The sequence below is a fragment of the Oppia nitens genome, unplaced genomic scaffold, assembly GCF_028296485.1.
Source record: "Oppia nitens isolate AA-2021 unplaced genomic scaffold, nextdenovo-longstitch-racon4-pilon3 scaffold3_pilon_pilon_pilon, whole genome shotgun sequence".
NCBI classification, from domain to species: Eukaryota; Metazoa; Arthropoda; class Arachnida; order Sarcoptiformes; family Oppiidae; genus Oppia; species Oppia nitens.
Genome location: NW_026533221.1, coordinates 6,960,889 through 6,981,580, shown reverse-complemented (window position 1 = coordinate 6,981,580; position 20,692 = coordinate 6,960,889). Strand labels below are relative to the sequence as shown.

The 20,692-nt window shown below is 26.4% G+C and overlaps 4 protein-coding genes across 6 annotated transcripts; 1 reads left to right on the top strand and 3 right to left on the bottom strand.

Moving 5' to 3' along the window:
- Nucleotides 1-1,641: 1,641 nt before the first annotated feature.
- On the bottom strand, nucleotides 1,642-3,321 carry LOC128958927 (28S ribosomal protein S29, mitochondrial-like). Its single transcript, XM_054304890.1, has 5 exons — nucleotides 2,843-3,321; nucleotides 2,549-2,778; nucleotides 2,183-2,482; nucleotides 1,945-2,118; nucleotides 1,642-1,872 (listed from the first exon to the last, which is right to left on the bottom strand). The coding sequence occupies exons 1-5, from the start codon at nucleotides 3,225-3,227 to the stop codon at nucleotides 1,672-1,674; spliced, it is 1,290 nt and encodes a 429-aa protein (XP_054160865.1). The 5' UTR covers nucleotides 3,228-3,321; the 3' UTR covers nucleotides 1,642-1,671.
- Nucleotides 3,322-3,439: 118 nt separating this feature from the next.
- LOC128957645 (TAF6-like RNA polymerase II p300/CBP-associated factor-associated factor 65 kDa subunit 6L) lies at nucleotides 3,440-5,540 on the top strand. The gene is made up of 2 exons (XM_054303447.1): nucleotides 3,440-5,274; nucleotides 5,349-5,540. The coding sequence occupies exons 1-2, from the start codon at nucleotides 3,576-3,578 to the stop codon at nucleotides 5,528-5,530; spliced, it is 1,881 nt and encodes a 626-aa protein (XP_054159422.1). The 5' UTR covers nucleotides 3,440-3,575; the 3' UTR covers nucleotides 5,531-5,540.
- Nucleotides 5,541-5,610: 70 nt separating this feature from the next.
- Nucleotides 5,611-9,679, bottom strand: LOC128958527 (3-hydroxy-3-methylglutaryl-coenzyme A reductase-like). Of its 3 annotated transcripts, none has more exons than XM_054304399.1 (8): nucleotides 9,619-9,679; nucleotides 8,891-9,080; nucleotides 8,609-8,823; nucleotides 8,448-8,532; nucleotides 8,157-8,369; nucleotides 6,211-7,923; nucleotides 5,993-6,142; nucleotides 5,611-5,922 (listed from the first exon to the last, which is right to left on the bottom strand). In XM_054304399.1, exons 1-8 carry the CDS (start codon nucleotides 9,630-9,632, stop codon nucleotides 5,686-5,688), a joined length of 2,817 nt encoding a protein of 938 aa, XP_054160374.1. In that variant the 5' UTR covers nucleotides 9,633-9,679; the 3' UTR covers nucleotides 5,611-5,685. The 3 variants fall into 3 exon arrangements, with proteins under 3 accessions (XP_054160374.1, XP_054160375.1, XP_054160373.1); XM_054304400.1 differs by lacking the exon at nucleotides 9,619-9,679 and adding an exon at nucleotides 9,226-9,268; XM_054304398.1 differs by lacking the exon at nucleotides 9,619-9,679 and having other exon boundaries at nucleotides 8,891-9,281.
- A 2,878-nt stretch (nucleotides 9,680-12,557) lies between these two features.
- On the bottom strand, nucleotides 12,558-17,089 carry LOC128957441 (ceramide transfer protein-like). Its single transcript, XM_054303202.1, has 8 exons — nucleotides 16,735-17,089; nucleotides 16,557-16,673; nucleotides 16,347-16,502; nucleotides 16,219-16,285; nucleotides 15,834-15,884; nucleotides 14,891-15,780; nucleotides 14,688-14,817; nucleotides 12,558-12,729 (listed from the first exon to the last, which is right to left on the bottom strand). The coding sequence occupies exons 1-8, from the start codon at nucleotides 16,972-16,974 to the stop codon at nucleotides 12,602-12,604; spliced, it is 1,779 nt and encodes a 592-aa protein (XP_054159177.1). The 5' UTR covers nucleotides 16,975-17,089; the 3' UTR covers nucleotides 12,558-12,601.
- Nucleotides 17,090-20,692: the final 3,603 nt, after the last annotated feature.

Below are 20,692 nucleotides of genomic sequence, written 5' to 3'. Positions count from 1 at the left end.
TAGTAATAATTATCATATTCTGTAGAATCAGTTATATATTATTTTTATAAAATCTTTTATATATAATACCGTTATTTTTGTTTATTTGAGAAATTTATATTTAATTTTTCTTCTAATAACACATTTTGTATTATAAAAAACTTATTAAATTTTATTTTTGCTATAATATACAGATATGAGCAAATGTTTTAGGTATTTAAAAAAGTATAAAGTATTCGATTAAATTTTTTATGCAATACTACTATTCAACTATTCATTAGCATATGTTTTGAATTGTATCAAATTGTGTAGAAAATGCATCAAATTATCATAAAGTGTTTTAAAGTTATTAGATATTTTTCAAACCTCAAAATATGATATATTTTGTCTTTTAAAGACCAATATCTTCAATTTTTGTGGTAAGTTTGAATCATAAAATGAATATATGATTCTTCAGCTAATATACATAAAGTTTTGCTGCAATTATTTATTAACATAAAAATTTAAAATTTACCTCATTTAACAATAAGACAAATTAGTTTTAAAATAGTTTAATGAATGTTATATTCGTAAAAAAGACTGACTCCTACACTCAATTCTCATTACATTTAATATTAATATCAATTCAACAATTCTTCGCTGAATAAAAACGTTTTCACAGGTATTCACACATCACTAACATTATGGCACACTTTAAAGCTTTACTGAACTTTCCTGAATTAATTTATATTAAAACTGCCAGTCCTTTAAACTACTTTATTATCTCCTAAAATAGATAATTTAAAACACTACTTGCTTGCTTGTTTTAATAAATTACAAAAATAAATAACTTTAATATTTGCTAATTTATTATTCAAAATATTTACCGACAAAACGTTTAAAACAATTTGATAATAAGAAAAAATAAATAATTGAAGAATAATATGACATAAAAAATAATGGAATACTTTTATACTTTTTACTTATACTTAAAGCATTTGCTCATAACTGTATATATATGATAATCTATACATTTATTATATATACATTATATTTAACATTATTACTGTATAATTATTATTATATTATTAATTGATTATCATATGTAATACATTAGGTTTTATAAAAATAATGTCATATTCTTTCTCAAGTAATTCATTGATTAATTGTTAAATTTATCAATTTTTTCCAGTTTTTTTGTCTGTAATTATTCCCTCCCTTTTAATATTTCATATATTAATCCATATCTATAAATGTCAATTAACTTTCACTTTAATGACTGATCGGAAGTTGATTCCCGTATTATAAATATAATTATTACCGAAAATAGCATTTATTTAATTTTTAAATATCTAAACAAACATTGCTATTGAATGATCTTTACTTAGTTTTCCATTACAATAGACCGATCTTACAGTTTTCCACACCCTTTCTTATTATGTGACAATAAATATGATATTTTGCTTATAACAGTTTATTTGTTAAATTTTTTTATTATTGGACAGAAAAAAGTGCGTACTATTCATAATTACAATTATTTTATTATAATAATAATTAAAAAATATATGTTAATTAACTATTGTATATTGCATTTATAAACAACAATTTTTATTTAATTAGTTGCAGTTATTCTAAGTTCTATATATTTTTAAATATTTACGAAAATTAAATTATAAATATGTATTAAAAGACAAATAAGAAAACTATTAGATATTAGAGAGCAGATGTAAATTCATAGGTTTCTAATGGATTAAAACCGGTTAGAAATTTGATTTCATTTCTGCCTTCACGTGATTTGGCAGCTGTTCTCTGAATCCATTTTCTATCGGTGTAATAGTTGAGACAACTTTCCATTTCTTTGTCGTCATAAAGTGTTACTTCTATTGGAACAAATGGATCAAAATCTTTAAAACCCTTAAATATATATAAAAAAAATGTTTATTAATTTATTAATAAAAATAGCAACCAATATAATGAATAAAATACCAAATTGGTTAATAAATCTTGAGGTAAATCACTTAAATGTTTAGCAGTCATAGGTTCGGCATCGAGTTGTCTTCGGGTTCGTGTATTTACTTTCTTTAGCGGTGCCGGGAAGTTAAATATTCTGTAGGGAACTATTAGTTTCTTACATACAGACACTACGACAGCACCATTTGACTATAAACAACATTTTAAATATCAGTAAATTGCGATTATTATAGTCACAATTGAAATAATATACCCAATCATTAGTAAACAATTTTTTGAAGGCCCGGGCGATTGTAATGTTGTCGATATCAACTAGACTTCTGTCCGGATATTTTATTTTACTTTTTTCATAAAAAGCGTTCACTTTGTCGACAATAACTAATGTCTTAAACTTTTGAGAACTGCTTTGAGTCTTAATTTCTTTAATCAAAACAGCCATACAATCGGACGCATGTTTTATACGATTAATTCCGTGTTCCAGAATATTCTTGAGTGGATCTCCCGCTTCTGTTACCTCCCGCTGACTCCACACATATTGCTTTGACGCTCTTAACTATATAATAATTCAGATTATATATCATAAAAATATCGGATAATTAATAAATGTTTTTTATCTAACATCGAGTTCATCCAAAAGATGGCTATTATGTGTTCGGAAAAGTTGTAGCCAAACGGCCGCATCAATCGGTGTATCAATGCGTTCGACCTTATGCTGTGATTGTGCCGTTTCTTCGGGATATCGGACCCAATCTGAAGGGTTCGGACAATATAACAACAAAAACTTGTGTTCGAACCCGAAATGCAAGATATGGTTCAATGTATACGTCTTTCCCGAACCGATTGGACCAACTGAAACAATTCAATTATTATAAAAATTGTTTTCAACGATATTATATATATATAAGTCTAATACAGAAGACATATCTGTTGACTGGTCGCGAATAGTCCGCTCTTTTCAAATATTCAAAGACTTCGAGTGCAGGACTTCTAACCATAATAGAGGTCTCATTGAATGTCTTGAATGCGTTTTGTTGTTGTCTGTCCCAACCGCCTAATATAAACAATCTGTTGGCCAACTCGGGTGGTATCGTATAAAACATCGCTAAATGTTGTGAAGAGTGTTGCGATGGATGTGACTCTTGTGTCCGAAACGTGTCGGTAATCATATGTCTCGGTTCACATGCAGTGGACAGACAGCGGACAAATGGCCGGTGCTTTGGAAAACAGAGAGACAATGAATGGTGTCTTGCGATGAAAGTCATTGAGTGACAAACATTGGTGACCACTCTGTTAATCATTATTGTCTTCAAATCAATTGATTCAATCGTTTACTTAAAACATCACTTTTTGAGTTTATTTTGAATTTAGTCTTGAATTTCTTTAATCAAAAACGTCTTTAATATATAAACTAAATATTTATTAATATTTAACATTTAATGTATAAATTCAACAAAAAGGGGCAAAAAGTTATACTATAAGTGTTGACGTAATTATTGGATTAAATGACAATATGAATGATTCAAATGATTTAATATTATTTAAATCAAAGCAATGTTTTGATTGAATCAGTGATTGATTTAACACAACAACAACTCTTGTCTTGTGTTATGTCTTACAAGTTGTCAATTGATTGACTGATTGGTCTGATGAGCGATAAGAAGACAATTACTACAATGTCGGCCAACAATCAGTCAATGAAATCCAAGAAGAGTTACCATTTGTGGCCAAAAGAATCAATTGAATTGTTGTCACAACAGATGGGTTTTGACAAGACGTTGACCGACGACGCCGTGAATATCCTCTCTTCGGATATTAGTTTCAGACTCAGACAATTGGTTAACAATTCTGTTAAACATATGATGCATACGAAGTCCACCCGATTGAAGACATCGCACGTAAAGATAGCAATAGAGTCACAACATTGTGAACAAGTGTTTGGTTTTGAATCAACTGACAAACCAATTGATATGATTTGGATCAATGAGGCCAATGTCTTCGTATATGATGACTCACTCATTAATTTAAATGAAGAAATGGATAAAATATTAAACAAAAGTATTTGTGAAACTAAAGTATTTAAAAAAGACACTCATTTAGCAATGGATTGGCTTTCCATGGATTCAGCGATTATCACAAATGATGGCAATTATAGCAATGGCATTGAATTGAGTGATGAATTAAAACAATATTACAAGATTGTAATGTCTGTTGTTTTGGGAACCGATAATCATTTTTTTATTCGTGTCCTCAAAGACTTATCCTGTAATTGTCGACTTAATCCTGTTTTACCATATCTATTGAATTTTATATTAAATGGTATCAAAAAACTAAGTCATGATGTCTTACAACTCAAGAAATTTCTCAATACAATTGAAAGTCTTCTTAAAAATCCATCTGTTTTTCTTGCAACTGATCCATATTTAAATGTATTGATTCAGTCAATAGTGAGCTGTATTGTTGATCCTTTAAACCCGAAAACAGATCACTGGTCACTACGGGATTCGGCCTCACATTTACTCTTTAAGTCATTAAACGAACGCTTCTCACCATTTGTTGTGAATCGTCTTCAGAAACAGACTTTTAGTTATTTAATAAACTGTTTGCTCGACTCAGCAAAACCTTTGAGTTCACATTACGGAGTCATCAAAGCGTTTCAAGCATTTGGTTACGATTTTATTGTCGAATATTTGTTACCAATTCTTAACCAATATTTCTTATATTTGTTACCTATCATTGATTGTCAATCAAATGAGCCTCAAATCAGATCCGATGGCATTAGAGTTTTTGGTGAACTTTTATATATTGCAGAAGTTATATGTCTGAAGAATCGGTCGTTAATTAATATAAATTTTGAGTTACAGTTTGATCTCAATATATATACACAATTGTCTGAAATTTTTGGCGACGCTTTATACGCAAGATTGCCAATTGATTGCCACAGAATAAGACATAAGTTATTCATTGAGAAGACTGTCACAGCTAAACAAACCAATCTTTTTGAAACACAAGAGTCACTTCAAACAGGGGAACAATTGTTAGATACCTTTTATGAAACAGTGACCACTCTCGAGGACAAAAAGAGTAATAGGAGTCTCAATATTGATGACGACAATAATTCATGTGATAATTCAATGGCAAGTGATCCCGAAAAAGAATCGATTGTTACGGATGTACTACAGGTTAAGAGTACAATCAGTGATCCGACATTAGGTATAAAGTTAACGATTAAAAAGTTAAGAAGGAATGACACGGAACCACATTCTTATAGCAAACTCTCAGAAAATAGTGAATCTGTTTTTGAATCAATTTCTCTCAGACAGACGTCCATCCGATTTAATATATCAGGTATTTATATTAAATGAATATAAATATATATTTATTTCAATATTAACCTAATTATTATCCGACCATACGATTAGGTATCAAAATTAGCGACGTCTTTGAGAAGCCCATCAAAATCAATGATTATTATCCATCGCAATGGTTTGCTTTAACGATGACTAATAGAAACCAATACTGTTTACGAACTCATTATAAACTAAGAAAAAATATTAAACATTCAAAATGTTTATATTCATGTGATTTATTTAATGTTTTATAAAAAGAAATGATTGGCGATTGTAATGTAATGTATAAAATAAACATTATTTATTATATATTATTTTTTACTTTATTATTATTATTAATAATATTAACTTTTGATGTTTAAAATATAAATAATTTATCATAAAATATACTTTAAAATGTCAAACATTATTATTGACTACTATTTGGTACACTTTTCAGTAGATCTGTTGATGATTGAGGAACTGTTGTGGCGTTTATATTGATATTAGAGCGGTTGTGTTTCATATGCGAGCGAACCAAATGACCGGCCGCTAGAGCCGACATGAGAGACAGCTCTGCCGCTAAGACAGTGGCGCAAACTATTGTGGCGAACTCGGAGGAGTTACTGCCAGCTATTTCTGCAGAACAACCTTTTACTCCCAAAAGCTGTTTAAGACAAATATAATATCAATTAGAGATAAATTGTTTTCAAATTATATTATTAGTTAATAATTACCTCAAGACAAGCACTTTGTGGTTGAAGAACAGTTCCGCCACCAATAGTTCCAATTTCAATGGATGGCATCGTACAAGATATATGTAGATCATTACCATTTATTTCCATAAGTGTAATACAATTGGAACTGCCAACTGTTTGTGCCGGATCCTAATTTGTAAAATATTGGTGTTAATACATATTGAAACTTAACAAATATACAGTATATTTATCAATACCTGTCCACAAGCTATATAAATAGCGGCTACAATGTTGGCCGCGTGTGCATTATTGCCACCAATAGTGCCGGCCATAGAAGATCCGACCAAATTCTTACTTATATTTAATTCAACCAATGCTTCAGCAGATGTCTTCAAAACCTTTTCGATGACTTTTGCGGGAACAACTGCTTCGCACACAACAGATTTGCCTCTGCCTTCAATCCAATTAACTGCTGCGGCCTTCTTGTCCGTACAAAAGTTGCCGCTCAAACATGTGGCCTGAATGTCAGGAAAGACTCTGATTAACTCTTGAATAGCTAATTCAGTGCCTTTTGATAACATATTCATTCCCATAGCATCACCAGTTGAACCAATAAATCGCAAATAAAGATAACGTCCGGCCACTCGAGGGTGGATCCGTTGTAATCGTGCGAAACGCGATGTCGAGTCAAATATAAGTTTAATTCGTTCAAAGTTTTTGTCTTCTTGCAACCATTTCATTGCTTCAGCAGATCTGATAGCAGTCGGAAAATGAATGACAGGACCTCTTGTCATACCATCTTTATATACTGCGCTGTTGACACCTCCCGACATCACTAATGCCCGACAACCACGATTAGTACTGGCCACTAGACAACCCTCGGTAGTAGCCATTGGTACATAATATTGGTTATTATTGAGAAGTAAAGGTCCAGCAATTCCCAATGGCACGGGTATGTAACCGACAACATTCTCACAACACGCGCCTAAGACTAATGAATAGTCATATTGAGTGTACGGTATCTTCTCAATAACGCCAATCTTTTTTGACGATTTCTCAATTAGTCTTCTTCTGATAGCTACACCTCTCTCAGCATTTCCAAGAATTGATTCCAATTTGTAGGCCGGTATGTGTTGATTATCAACCAAATACAATATTTCAAGATCTGTTAAGCTATTAGTTCCGTCCTCTTTATTATATATTTCTAGTAAAGTGTTGATATCTCTTATTTGTTTCGATTCAGCACAAGTGGTATTTTGTTGACATTCAATATATTGTTGGATTAAATAGCTGTCATCGGTCTGCACTTCGCGGTCAACTAATTCTGTTTCACTCATATCTGAAGAACAGTCGTCTCCAATAATAAATGATATTTTTTCGTCGTTATCACAAACATCGTCTTTCAATGAGTTATCTGTGAAAGTGTCACTCTTTTGGCATTTTTTAGTCCTTTCGTGAATCATAGACTCGGTGTCCGAGTCTTGAGTTGTCACTAAAATTCTTGGTGTTTCTAATGTTTGCGTTCGAACACTATTTTCTGAAACAACTTGTGATCTCTTATTAATTGTTTGTTGCATTTCTTGTTGATACTGATGTTTAATGTGTTCGTTATAGTAATCCTTATTTTCAAAGAAGATGTATTTGACGGCCAATGCAAACACCAATCCAATCATAACTACCTGTTCCGAGCAAAGTGTCAAATATTTTCTAAACCAATTCTCAAAAAATGTCGGCTCTTTATCTAAAAAGAAGTCATGATTTGAATCCTTAAAATTGGAACCCATTGTTGAAGTATCTGTTTCTGAACCGATGGGAAATCGGCTGAGTGTATGAACCAGCATAAGAGCGGCTGACATAATCAGTTTGATCCGTTGGATCACAGGATTCGGTGCTTTTTCCGACTCTAATAATACTTTTGCCAAAGAACTCAACTGCCAAACGGGTAAATTGTCGCCTCTATTATAGGACAACTTAAACATATAAATCAATTATTAGTTTTTAACATCAAATATATAACTTTTATTATTACGCTAAAGGAGTTATCTGTTTATTTAATTATTACTATTGAATTATATAATTATTTAATATATTCTATATTATAATTAACACTATAATAATTTTAATCACTATTTCTTTTGTAATAATGTTAATTTAATTTAATTGTTTGCTAATTAATGTAATTAAATTTAATATTAATTATTACCTCTAAGGCCAATGAAAGATATGCAGGGAAAAGGATCATAAAAACCACGTAATTGACAATTACAGACAAACAGGCAAAGCAACTGATCTCTTCAAGTTTGGAAACACCAGATACTGTTCCCACACCGATTGCCAGAGTCTCAACCAATGTATCCAAAGTCAATGTTGGCCCTAAAATAGCCATTCCTCTGGCAATATTTTCTCTCACTTCCTCCTAATGACAACAATTAATTATATCGTTTAAAATAAACTACTAATTGAATACATAATTAACTAAAAAATTAATACATACTCTTGTATTGGATGAGAGAGCGAACTGAGCCAATAGACTGGCTTTTGATAAATCGGATAACAAGAGAAAGAATGGCAGAGCGTCTCTATAATTGAAAATAAATTATAATTTATTTATTTTAAGAAATATTTAACTAATTATAAAAAACACCGTTTGCTTACATAAGTTCAGTAAAATTAGCATTCAATGCATATAAAACTGTTGAACAAAATATAAAACTGGAAAGTACTGTAAAAAGAGCTGAGATCTGTACTAAATATTTTGATCCTAAATTGTAAAGGTTTTTGAATTGTTGGTAAATATAAAAAAATGCTAAACATCTCGATATCAATGTTATAGTATTAGCAAAACTCTCTGCACTTTTCAACTCTAATTCCTATAGAAATAAATTAATTATTTATTAATCATTATATCGTATATAAGTTATATCATATCATATATACCTCAATACATCCACTCTTTTTAAGGCAATATCCCGATGAATATGTATTAGTTTGGATCAAGAATTGTGATCCCAATGAGAATATACAGATCAATAGTAAAGTGAAGAAAGCGACCATTACTTCGCACGGATGGGACGCACATACCTTTCCGTATGTATAGAAAAGGCCAGACATCCTCCCAGACGTCATTCTGGTTGGAAATACAACAAAACATTTACATTTAACACTCATCTGCTTAGACATCATTATCAGACAAATATTGTCTAAAATGTCTTTTATTTAGCCATTAATAGTCACAATATAGTCATCATATAAATAGTCAATTGAATCATTACTTTTGTCATATAATAAACATTGAAATTCATTCAATATTACACACATAACGTTCAGCTGATATACGCTATAATTTTGTCATAATATATATATATATATAACATATAAACTCTATAAATATTAAATTTATCAGCAAATAAATTAAAGTTTCTATAATTATAAAAATTTTAATTAAAAATTACGATTTCCTCTCTATTTGTTTGTTGACTAACTGACAAACTTTTCAATATATAGCCACAAACTGTCACATAATTAATACATTGATAGACTTATTTTGTCCTCTAATTGTTAAGAGAGAGAGAGAGAGAGAGAGAGAGAGAGAGAGAGAGAGAGGACTAATCATAAGGTATAGCGGGATAGGGATAATAAAAGTAGACACACATATCCAAACCTACCTGAATGTTCCCATAACATGTAGTCACTTATGTATTACTATATTATATGAATATATTTTTCAGAGACAACTTTGTAAAGTATATATTAATAAATAGGTTATATCTTACATCAGTCATGTGATCAAACGTCATAAAACTTCAAAAATACGTGTAATTCTACAGTAAAACACATTGACATAAAACATTCAATTAATTTATAAATTGTGATAATCATTATTTTTTATTTATACTTAATTTTCCAAAAACACACATTGATTTAATTAATTTTTTATTCAATAGTTTTTTTTAAATAAGCATTAAATAATATAAAATTTATCAATTATTAACTTCTTAAAATATTAAAAATTATGTTAAATTACTTAATTAAACAAATTATAATTATAATTTTTGGTCAAATCAAAGGGAAAATGTATATATTTTTTATGTAATTAAATATATAATTGAAAAATACAATTCCGCTAAATAATTATAAAATCTTCAATAATAGTTATAAATTATAGATTCTGATGTTACCATAATATAACTTAAAACAATTAATGGCAATTAATCACAGGAACGGCTGTTTTTTCGGGAATCAAAATTTAGATTTTTTTACTATACCTCTCATAATAATAAAAATTAATTTTATTTAATAACTTTTTATACTATATATACTTTTATGCTGTGGATTTGATTTGAATAAATGGATAAACTTTTATCTATTAAAATATATTAATTTGGATCAAATTAGAGAAACTTGATTTAACGGTCAGTGCTATTTTAATAGTTATAATTTGTTTTATTTGTATAATAAGATCGATTGATGTATTGCTTAATTGTATTCAAGTGTTTATTAAACAGTGAACTTGTGAACTTACTTGACATATAAATTAATTATATTTTCTAAATTATAAATTCATAGTTTCAAAAGTAACTCTTATTCAAAACATATTTACTGTATTTTTACTTAAGTGTAGTCTTAGTTAACTCTATATTATAAACATTATATAAGTATTGTATTAACAATATATAACTGTACTCTCTCTGCAATTAATTTTTATTGTAATTTGTTTCAAAAGAATACTATATGTATGAACCGTATGTCCGTATGTGTTATATTCAATTAAAATCAACTTTTAATTAATTACATTCCAGTTAAATGACTAGTATTTTTGTAATATTCTTTGTAAATTAATACTAAAATTACAAATAGTTATATAAAATATAATATTTTTTAAATTATATAATTAAAAGGTTAATATAAAGTTAATTACAATAAGGTATTTATAAATAACACATTGTTTTCTATTCATTAAAAATGATTGAAATAAATTCAGTATATTATTCAAATTACAATTTTAAGGTTTAAAAAATATTTTATGTTTTCCTGAAGTAATCCATGTTTTAAATCAATAGCTAAAATACAAACATATCTATTATTGTCAATTTGTTTGCAAATTTCTATATTTATATCAATTTAGGCATCAATTATGGAGTGATTATCACGTAACACATTGCGATTCACTAATAAATATTATATTTAACTATAACTATTTAAATAATATTTTTAATTTATTTAACTATAATTTTTCAAAAACTTTAATAATAATAGACAAAATAGATACAGAGGTCTATAATTATTTTTAGAATCTATTGATCCATTTTTATAAATTGGATAAATATGAACACATTTGCATATATTTAGATAAATATTATGTTTAAGTTAATAATCATATTAAATATTGTGATCAAATGTGGGATAATTATGAGAGAACTAAGTTTTAACAATTTACCACTTATTTTGTCACTTACAGTAAATTTTTTATTTTAATTTTAGAAATTAATTCATATAAAATTAGTTGATAAACATAAACATAATATTCTAATTTAAGCTCAACTTAGAGGGCGTTATATAATATTTAAAATAAAATATTGATAAAAAATGTAAAGTTATTTCAAGTTTTGTTAATAATTAGTGCCTGAAGACAGTGCCTGACTTGCATCTGATCAGAGCCTCTGTACTACCAAACAGATCCCGTTTGACTGGCATTACATATAAATAAATATATAAATATAACAATTTGCTGTATATATATACACACATATACAATATATATATATAATAATAATATGCGAAAGTTTGTTAATATAATACAAAGTACATTAAATATGTAATGTTATTTTGTGTTGTAATTACAAAACCAGATATTTATATTTAAAAATATGTTTCAAATTTAGAGAATCATCTTTTGATTCGCAGATTTTATTTCTGGATACTAAACACTGGGTCGTTGACCACCAAAATTGTAATCCTAATAACTTTGACTATAAGCTCAATATGTAATAATAATAATAATAAAAACTATTTTGCTAAATGTGGCACAAATTAGTTCCCGCGGCTATCTTGACTTAATATAGACATTAAAATTAGATTAACCAATACTTGCATTTAATTAACACATATTTATACTTTATTTTGTTACTTTTATAATTAATTAACAATGTAATCACATTAAAAATTTGTTTTAGTTTAAAACAAACATTTTTAAAGCCCTTACTTCCGAATCCTGTATCAAATTATTTATTAGTTTGTTTCATAATTTATTGTCTTACAAATACATATTATATCATAATTTACAATTATATATTTATAAATTTTTAACATTTATTTTAAAAATGATAAAAACTTATTTAAAAACATTTTTGTTAAATTAACACATTTGGTGCTAATTTAAAAAAAAAACTTACATAAAAATTAACAATAATATAATAAAAATAAAACAATTAAATTGTAAAAATTATTCTTTACTTAAATTTAAATTAAATAACATATTCAATGATATTATGATAAAATTTTCAAAACAATTGTATTGTATTTGCAGATAAAATCAAATCAAAACCACTAAATTGTTTTCAATTATACCTAATTTTTAAAAATATAATTATACAATATGTATGTATAAATATTTATGTTAATTAAAAATAATGATTACAAACGCTGTGTTCAAAGCATTATTTCTTTGTTTTCTGTGACATCTTTGACATATTGAGTAAAACGCTTCAAAAACTTTGGATATTCACGTTTATATAAAGCCCTTAAAACAGATGCCGGCGCCCATCCGCCCGGGTTTACTATATTACAGGTGAAGGTAAAGATAAATAGGTAAAACAAATATGTGTTAATTCAATATTACAATCAATTATCACGTAAACAAGTTATCTAACATTTTAATTATATGTCAACATTAAACACAAAAATAATTTTAATATTATTTTATATATTTTAAAATGATTATTTACAAAGCTATTAACTAAAATTTTAACATGTGCCGGTAATATTTATTATAATCATATTAATTAATTGATTATAAATCATTTCTATAAAATATTTTTAATTACGGAATATTAATATGAATAAAAACTTTTACTTAATTTATATTTAAAACGTGTATACATTTATACAATACGTTTATACAAAGATATTTAACAATCTTTGGAAATCTTGAATTATCATTAAATATTTATTTTTATTAAAACAAAACATTTAAGATAATTTAATACTTATTTTATTTTTTTAATAGTAATTATTATTAATCAACTATTTATTGCTTTGTAATCTACAATTAATTTTATTATAAGACATATGATATAAAAAATATAATTATGAAATTTAATAGAAATTATTTAAGAATCATTCAATAAAATTGCGTAAATAAATGTTAATAAATAAATAAAATATAATTTATATATACAATTACACTGTTTAAGCTTTATTAAATTTTTCAAAATATTAGCTTTGATTTTATTATTTTAATACTATTTTATATATTTAAAAATAACTAACAAAAAGATATATACTAGAATATTTTATAACTATAAAATTCTAACATATACAAATATTTATCATAATCATTTTAATTAACTGATCAAAAATAATTTCTATAAAATATTTTTAATAATGATTTATAAAGATTAATAAAAAAACTTGAATTATCATTAAATATTCACATTTTTATAATAAAAATAATATTTAAGATATTTTATTACTTATTTTAATTTTTAGATAATAATTATTATTTATCAAAAATTTATTGAATTATAATAATCTACAATTATTTATATTACAAGACATATTTTTATCATATAAAAAGTACAATTAAAAAATAGTGGTTGGAATTTGAAAAAGTTACTAAAATTGGATCCCAATTACCGGTAATATAATTCAAGCGATAATGTTTAATGGAAATATATAAATAATGAAAACTTTGACCCCCTGAAAAAACACCCGTCCCTGGCAATTGTTGTTTCAATTTTTTTACCTATATATATATGTTTTTTGACAACATTTTTTGATAACAATTGATGTCAGGGACGGGTGTTTTTTCGGCGTCAGTCTCCATTTTTTCTATACCCCATTATATTTAAAATTAATTTAATAACTTTTAAATTATAATACCGATTGAGCCGTAACTTAATTAAGATATGTAATACAAATATTATCTCTTTAAGTATATAATTGAAATATTATAATAATTGGGATATAATTTAAACTACTTTTTCAAAACGCAACCACTGTTTTGCTAAAAATTATTTATGAATCATTCAAGAAAAATGCATAAATAAATGTTAATAAATAAAATAAATTGTACAGTATAAATGTTTTACTATATTTTAAATCTTATTAAATATTTAAAAATATTAGCTAAAAAATATAATAATAACAATTGTTTAAACTTAAGATTATATAGTTTTTTCTATTATAGATATTAGCACTATTATATAAATAAAACGATTAAAATAAATTTTACTATACATATAATACTTTATATATTTATATTATTTAATAAATAATTAATAAAGTAAATATTAAATGGTTTATTTAATTTTAAGATATCTTGATTTTATTTTAAATAAAAATATTATGGTAAATACTGTATAATAAATATATTAATAAATAGCTACACCATCTATTGTATTAGTTTTTAGCTTACAGGTATTTATAAATATATAAAATTAATTAATATTGATTTAAATAATTTAAAATAAATAAATTGAAATTGTTATAATAATAATTAAAAAATATGACTTACTTGTTGAGCAATAAATTATTTTACACTTTAAGTTATCTCTAGTAATCGGTTTTCCTTTTTCTGGTATAGGATTGATATATGTCTCACAAACTAAACTGACAGTCATTGTCATTCTAAGACATCTTCCTAACTGTTCTCAAAAAAATAATAATAATTAAAATTAATTAAAATAAAAATAAAATAATTTTGTTATTGAAAATTACTGGTATATTTGGTCTATCAGTTGAGTTATTGCAAACAATCCAAATATTATATGGATTGACACTATTTTTATTGTCATCATTTTGTTCAGTTCTTCGTATATGTGACCAGAAAGTGGTGTCCCTTTGAGCCGCCGGCCAAACTCTTTTGTGAATTTGATGAAATATTAATGTATTTGTATTTATTTCTTCAACCACTTTCATTGACTCCAATGTATTTTCCCAATCAAATCGTACGTCAGGACTAAAGAAATGGTAACACATTTCATGTCCTGAAATACCATTTACAACGTGAACAGCCTTTAATGGATCGCAAACAAGTCCATCGATTTCAAGTTCCCTTTTATATAATCTCATTTCTCCGTCTTCAGCGAATAGTTCCCAACCTTTAGCTCCTCCCTCACCGATCTCTAAACGTGAATAATATAATTGGTCTGTTGTTACTCTTTCAATCTCTGACCACAGAGGATGATCACAAACAGAAGGTAATGTAGGAGAGGGTTCACTCAAACTATTAGTCGCTAATTTCATTTGTCTTCTTTCCTGTTCTTCAATATCATTGCGATCAAGGGCTGCATCGACGGCATCAAAAAATTCGTCCTCTTTTATCATAGAGTGGGGGCCCTCCTCGTAATCGGGTCCACCGATTACTATCACGTTTTGTTGTGTCGATTCATTTTGATTTTGTTTTAGTATTTCTTCTAATTTCTTTCTCTTTTCAATCTCTTTATCGAGACGTCGTTTCCAGTTATCTTCTCTTTGATGCATTAGTTCAATACAATGAGAAAGAGTTGCAATTATACCGGCAGTCGTTGCCTTAAACGTAATCGCATCTCGTTTTAAATCCAATGAAATTGGACCCAATTCTGTGGCCACTTCTTTCACATGTTCTGCTATTAAAATTAGTGGTAAAACACAATAACTATTATAATTAATTTGTTATTACCTCCACTGTCATCATAATCATAATCCATATTATTTTCATATTCATCATCTACTGTAAAGATAATTAAAAAAAAAATTAAACCGGTAATCAAGATATCAAAATTTTCACAGTAATTACTTTTATTATGTTTAAGACAATTAAATGAAATAATTAAAGCTTTAAAATGGCAGAGACAAGTCATTTCAAATTAATCTTCAAAAATAAAGTAATACTTATATTATAATAATTTTTTTATATATAAAATATAATTCTAAAACATTTCAATAATAATTATTGTAATGACAATACAATTGTTTATTCAGATAATCAAACAATAAATTAATTGTTAATTAGACTCTAATGAGAAATAATTTATTTAAAAAATGTAAACAACAGGTGATATTACCATTAAGTTTGTGGTTTATGCCAACTGTTTGGGCGCACATATTGTAATATTTTTGCAACGATTCAACCTTTTAATTAAACAATCAATTGATTAATCCATAAATCACTAATAATTTAATTATTGAATACCTGTTGACATAATATATCTCTGAATGTCTCGATTTCATTCAACTTCTCTTTAAGACCTCTATTACTCTTAACGGACGTCACTGACCCTAAAGAAACAGCAGATCCGTGTCTTCGAAGACTATTATCACTTGAGTAGGCGCTGTCGTTGTGGTGTTGCTGAACAGATCATATAATATGATATTCATTATCATGTCATATGACATGCCTTACCCGATGGCCTTCAATGGCATCAACCCATCTGTTCCTCTCTTCAATGGATTGAGCCCTCAAATACCAGACACAGTCGGAAACTCCAACATCAAAGCGACAGTCGTCAAACTCATGCAACTGATCCATCAAAATAGATATTAATTAAATTTGTCTGACATATGTATAGATGTGGTCATACCTTGATCTGAGCCTTAATGATAGTGACGGCACCTCTGCATCCAAAAGCTGTTTCATCGGCGGACTTATAGTAAGTAAGAGTACCGTCTTTGAGAGCAATAAACCTCTGCTGCCATCCGTGGATATAATTAGTCCACTTCTGGAGCACGCCTTCAAACGGCGGTAATAAATCAGTACTATTGGTGTCTTTGACATCAGCGCCGATATCTTCATCATCGCTAAGACTCATCTGTTGAGACATAATTGCGACAAATGTTGTGTTTATGTCTTAATTAGTCATCAATTATATGAATATTAATATTAATAGTCATTCACTCATCACTTGTATTCATACGTCAAATACATTATTAATATTAATATAATTTAATAAACATTAAAATCCATTCAATACACACTAGAGCTAGGCGTTTGGAGGCGATAAACATATAAATACTTAATTAAATAAATACAGATAAATGGATTAATATATATACAAATATTTTATATAAAATAACACATACAAAATAAATCTTAAATTAATATCATATGATGTTTGAACTTATAATAAATAGTAATAGTAATAGTAATAGTAATAGTAATAGTAATAGTAATAGTAATAGTAATAGTAATAGTAATAGTAATAGTAATAGTAATAGTAATAGTAATAGTAATAGTAATAGTAATAGTAATAGTAATAGTAATAGTAATAGTTATAATTTGTATTGTCTTTTAAAATTCAAATTTTGTATTCATAAAATTTACTTATACTGTACATATAATGTAAGTAATTATATCCATAACTTGCCTCTTATGCCTACCTCTAATACACACATAACGTTCAGTTTATATACAGTACAGTACTGTAGAGTACGCTATCATTTTGTCATAACATTTAATATACAGTAATCTAATGTATAGACTATTACAGTATATGTCAAAATACTGTATACAGTATAAGACAATATATGACAAAAACTTATTGTATATAATTAAAAAAAAATACTTAAAATTTTCAATTATTCTTGTCATTAATTCTATACTAATATAAATTTATATATTATTCATAATATTTGTTAATTTTATAATGAGTGCCAATGTTGGCACAGTCTATGAAATACAGTGACAGCAATCATACCGGTATATTAAATGGTTGAATCAATTGTCGAAAAGTTAATAAATTTTGATATAATATTTGTATTTAATATTGTGTCCTAACATTCAAATCAATTGTATTCATATTTATAATAATTAAATATATTTTAATTTATAAATCGAAATTATTTTCAATTATAATTTATGATTTATTAGTGTATATTAATATAATGTAAAGTTTATAACTTAGTTTATAATAGGTTTCTAATTTGTTCTCAAATAGAAAATATTTATTAAATAGTTTTTTTGGAAATTCGACATTAAGTTAAATGTGTTTCAGATCACTATATCTATCAAAATGTTTGTTGAATTTGTAAATTAATACTATTTGTCAAACATTTTCCATTTAAAAACATAATTAGACTTAAATAAAAATAAAAGACATTTCTATTACATTACATATTTAATATTCTGTGGCAACAAAAATGATATAATTTAATTGTGAAACATTATATTTATATATTACATTATATAAACTTATATTTATATTATATTATTATTTATTTTGAATAAAGTAATTTTGAATTTTATATTACAATTTAATTGTAATATATATTATTTATATAAACATTAATATTCTGTAATATTGTAAGTTCTCTCAAAACATCCCAAACATACCCAAAAAGTAGACAAACAATTATATAAGCGCTGAATGTGTGACACTTGTGTTAAAACAGATATCTGTCCGCTTAAAGACCTGAGTCGGTTGACCCGTGATATCAATTGTAAGTAAAATTTTAAAATATTTTATAATATAAATAAATTTTAATTTTGACTTAAAAGTAATTTATAAAGTTAAATTTTAAAAAATTAATAAATTACTAGAAGTTTAAATTATTTTTATCTTTATCCTATAACTTGCAAAATATCTAATATTCAGAATTTGATTCAATAAATAAAGTGATTATAAGTATAATAATCTTTTTGAAATTTTTAAACATTTTATTTTTTTAATTCAATTTATAATTATACAGAATATATATCGATAGTACAGTATATGGTATATATATCTGTAAATACTTTTAAAAAATTATATTATATATATATATATATATTGTTAAGGATCAAAATACCACTATATTTTTAGCCTTAATTTTAAAATTTATTTGTATTGTATTTAACTACTGTATCTACTTTTAGTGCATTTATATCCTATTTTTAGTTACTTACCGTTCCTTATCATACCTATACCTAGAAGTACTGGTCATTAAGGCCATTCACTGGCACCACAATGACCGGTCAAATATCAACTATCATATCAAACCGTCTCTACATTCAAACTATCTAATAAATGCCTTTCCTTTCAAAACTACTACGACTGTATAGTATAAATACAGTACCAACAGTCAAACAGGCAGTCAGTGTTGTATTAGCAGTCATACCATACATACCTCTCACCACATATTGTACAACACGTGTACTGTTTTACTTACCATTGTTTTAACTCATTGTCTAAATTGTTAACCTTTTATAATAAAGTGATTACTATTGATATCTTGTGTCCAATCATTCATACATCAGTGACCGGTCTATAAAGTGACCACCAATTCATTACAGGCACCGACCGATCACTTAACTGAATCACAAGATATACCGCTCCGCTGGCCATACGATTTGGTTTGACATTCATTGAAGACTTGGATCAACCCATTGGCTACCACTCGTGTAGCACAACTGCAAGATCGGCTCATGTATCACCCGTTGGTCTAATAACGACTTTACTGGTGATCTTATAGTGGATATCTGTCTCATACCGACAAATATCTACTAGTGTTTGGTATCGATTAGACGGAAAGTACACGTCTCATACCGATCCACGCTAAGTACTGACCGGTCTATTTAGGCATTTATTGTCTGAGTAGACATTCCTCTGGAACTAAACAATACTACACACAACAATATATTTATAATTAAATATTTAAAGTCATTTATCATATATGATATTAATATATTAATTAGTGTTAAGCAATGTTTTGAATTTTTAAGGGGGTAGAGGGTGGGGTAAAATGAAAAAAAAACTTTTGCCAAAACACTTTTATTGCAGTTTTCAAAATTTCAAAATCGAGGGGTGGGGTCAATAGAAAATTGTGTGACATTCATATTAATGTATTCGTAATTTATAAATGAACATGTTCAATTGTTATATATATTTTCAAAATCTGATTAATTAAAAATTGTTAATTTGATTGTTAAAGCATTTCAATTAGAAATATGTGTTAAATTGAATTGTATTTAATCATTATAAATAAGTGATAATCGTAAGTTACAATTCGTATTTAACTTATTAAATATAAAAAAGTTTGATATTAAGTAAATTACAGAAAGAAATCTTTTAATATTATGTTAAATTTATTATAAATATTCATTTTTATACTAAAAAATAAATAGTATGTTTATTTTCAAGATGATGAATTTGTTAAAATATAAAATAATTTTTATGAATATAAATTATTTATTTTTTTAACTTTATGGATTCTTAAATTTAAATGTTTATATTATATATAATTTATGCCAAAATAATTTCACAAATATTTTACTGTTCAATATATTATACGTATTGATTAATTGTATTAAAATATATTGAACAGTAAAATATTTGTGAAATTATTTTGGCATAAATTAATCATAATTTAAAGATCTTTAGTCAACTATTTTTTTATTGTCTCCGATTTCGGCCAAACGTATTGCATATATTAAGCATAAAAAATACTAATACAAAAATTTTGGTTACATTGTGATGGAGAGGGAATTATTTTAAATAATGTAAACTTATTTTAATTAATGATAACTCTTAAATTACAAATCATAATTAAAATATATTTTCACTA

Coding starts and splice junctions, on each gene's coding strand:
- LOC128958927 (XM_054304890.1), bottom strand. CDS start 3,227: ATGATTAACAGAGTGGTCACCAATGTTTGTCACTCAATGACTTTCATC. Junction 2,119..2,182: donor AATTGTTTACTAATGATTGG/GTATATTATTTC, acceptor TGTTGTTTATAG/TCAAATGGTGCTGTCGTAGT. Junction 1,873..1,944: donor AAGATTTATTAACCAATTTG/GTATTTTATTCA, acceptor TATATATTTAAG/GGTTTTAAAGATTTTGATCC.
- LOC128957645 (XM_054303447.1), top strand. CDS start 3,576: ATGAGCGATAAGAAGACAATTACTACAATGTCGGCCAACAATCAGTCA. Junction 5,275..5,348: donor CATCCGATTTAATATATCAG/GTATTTATATTA, acceptor CCATACGATTAG/GTATCAAAATTAGCGACGTC.
- LOC128958527 (XM_054304398.1), bottom strand. CDS start 9,136: ATGATGTCTAAGCAGATGAGTGTTAAATGTAAATGTTTTGTTGTATTT. Junction 8,533..8,608: donor GCTAATTTTACTGAACTTAT/GTAAGCAAACGG, acceptor TTTCAATTATAG/AGACGCTCTGCCATTCTTTC. Junction 5,923..5,992: donor CACAAAGTGCTTGTCTTGAG/GTAATTATTAAC, acceptor TGTCTTAAACAG/CTTTTGGGAGTAAAAGGTTG.
- LOC128957441 (XM_054303202.1), bottom strand. CDS start 16,974: ATGTCTCAACAGATGAGTCTTAGCGATGATGAAGATATCGGCGCTGAT. Junction 15,885..16,218: donor CATAAACCACAAACTTAATG/GTAATATCACCT, acceptor TTATCTTTACAG/TAGATGATGAATATGAAAAT. Junction 14,818..14,890: donor CTGATAGACCAAATATACCA/GTAATTTTCAAT, acceptor TTTTGAGAACAG/TTAGGAAGATGTCTTAGAAT.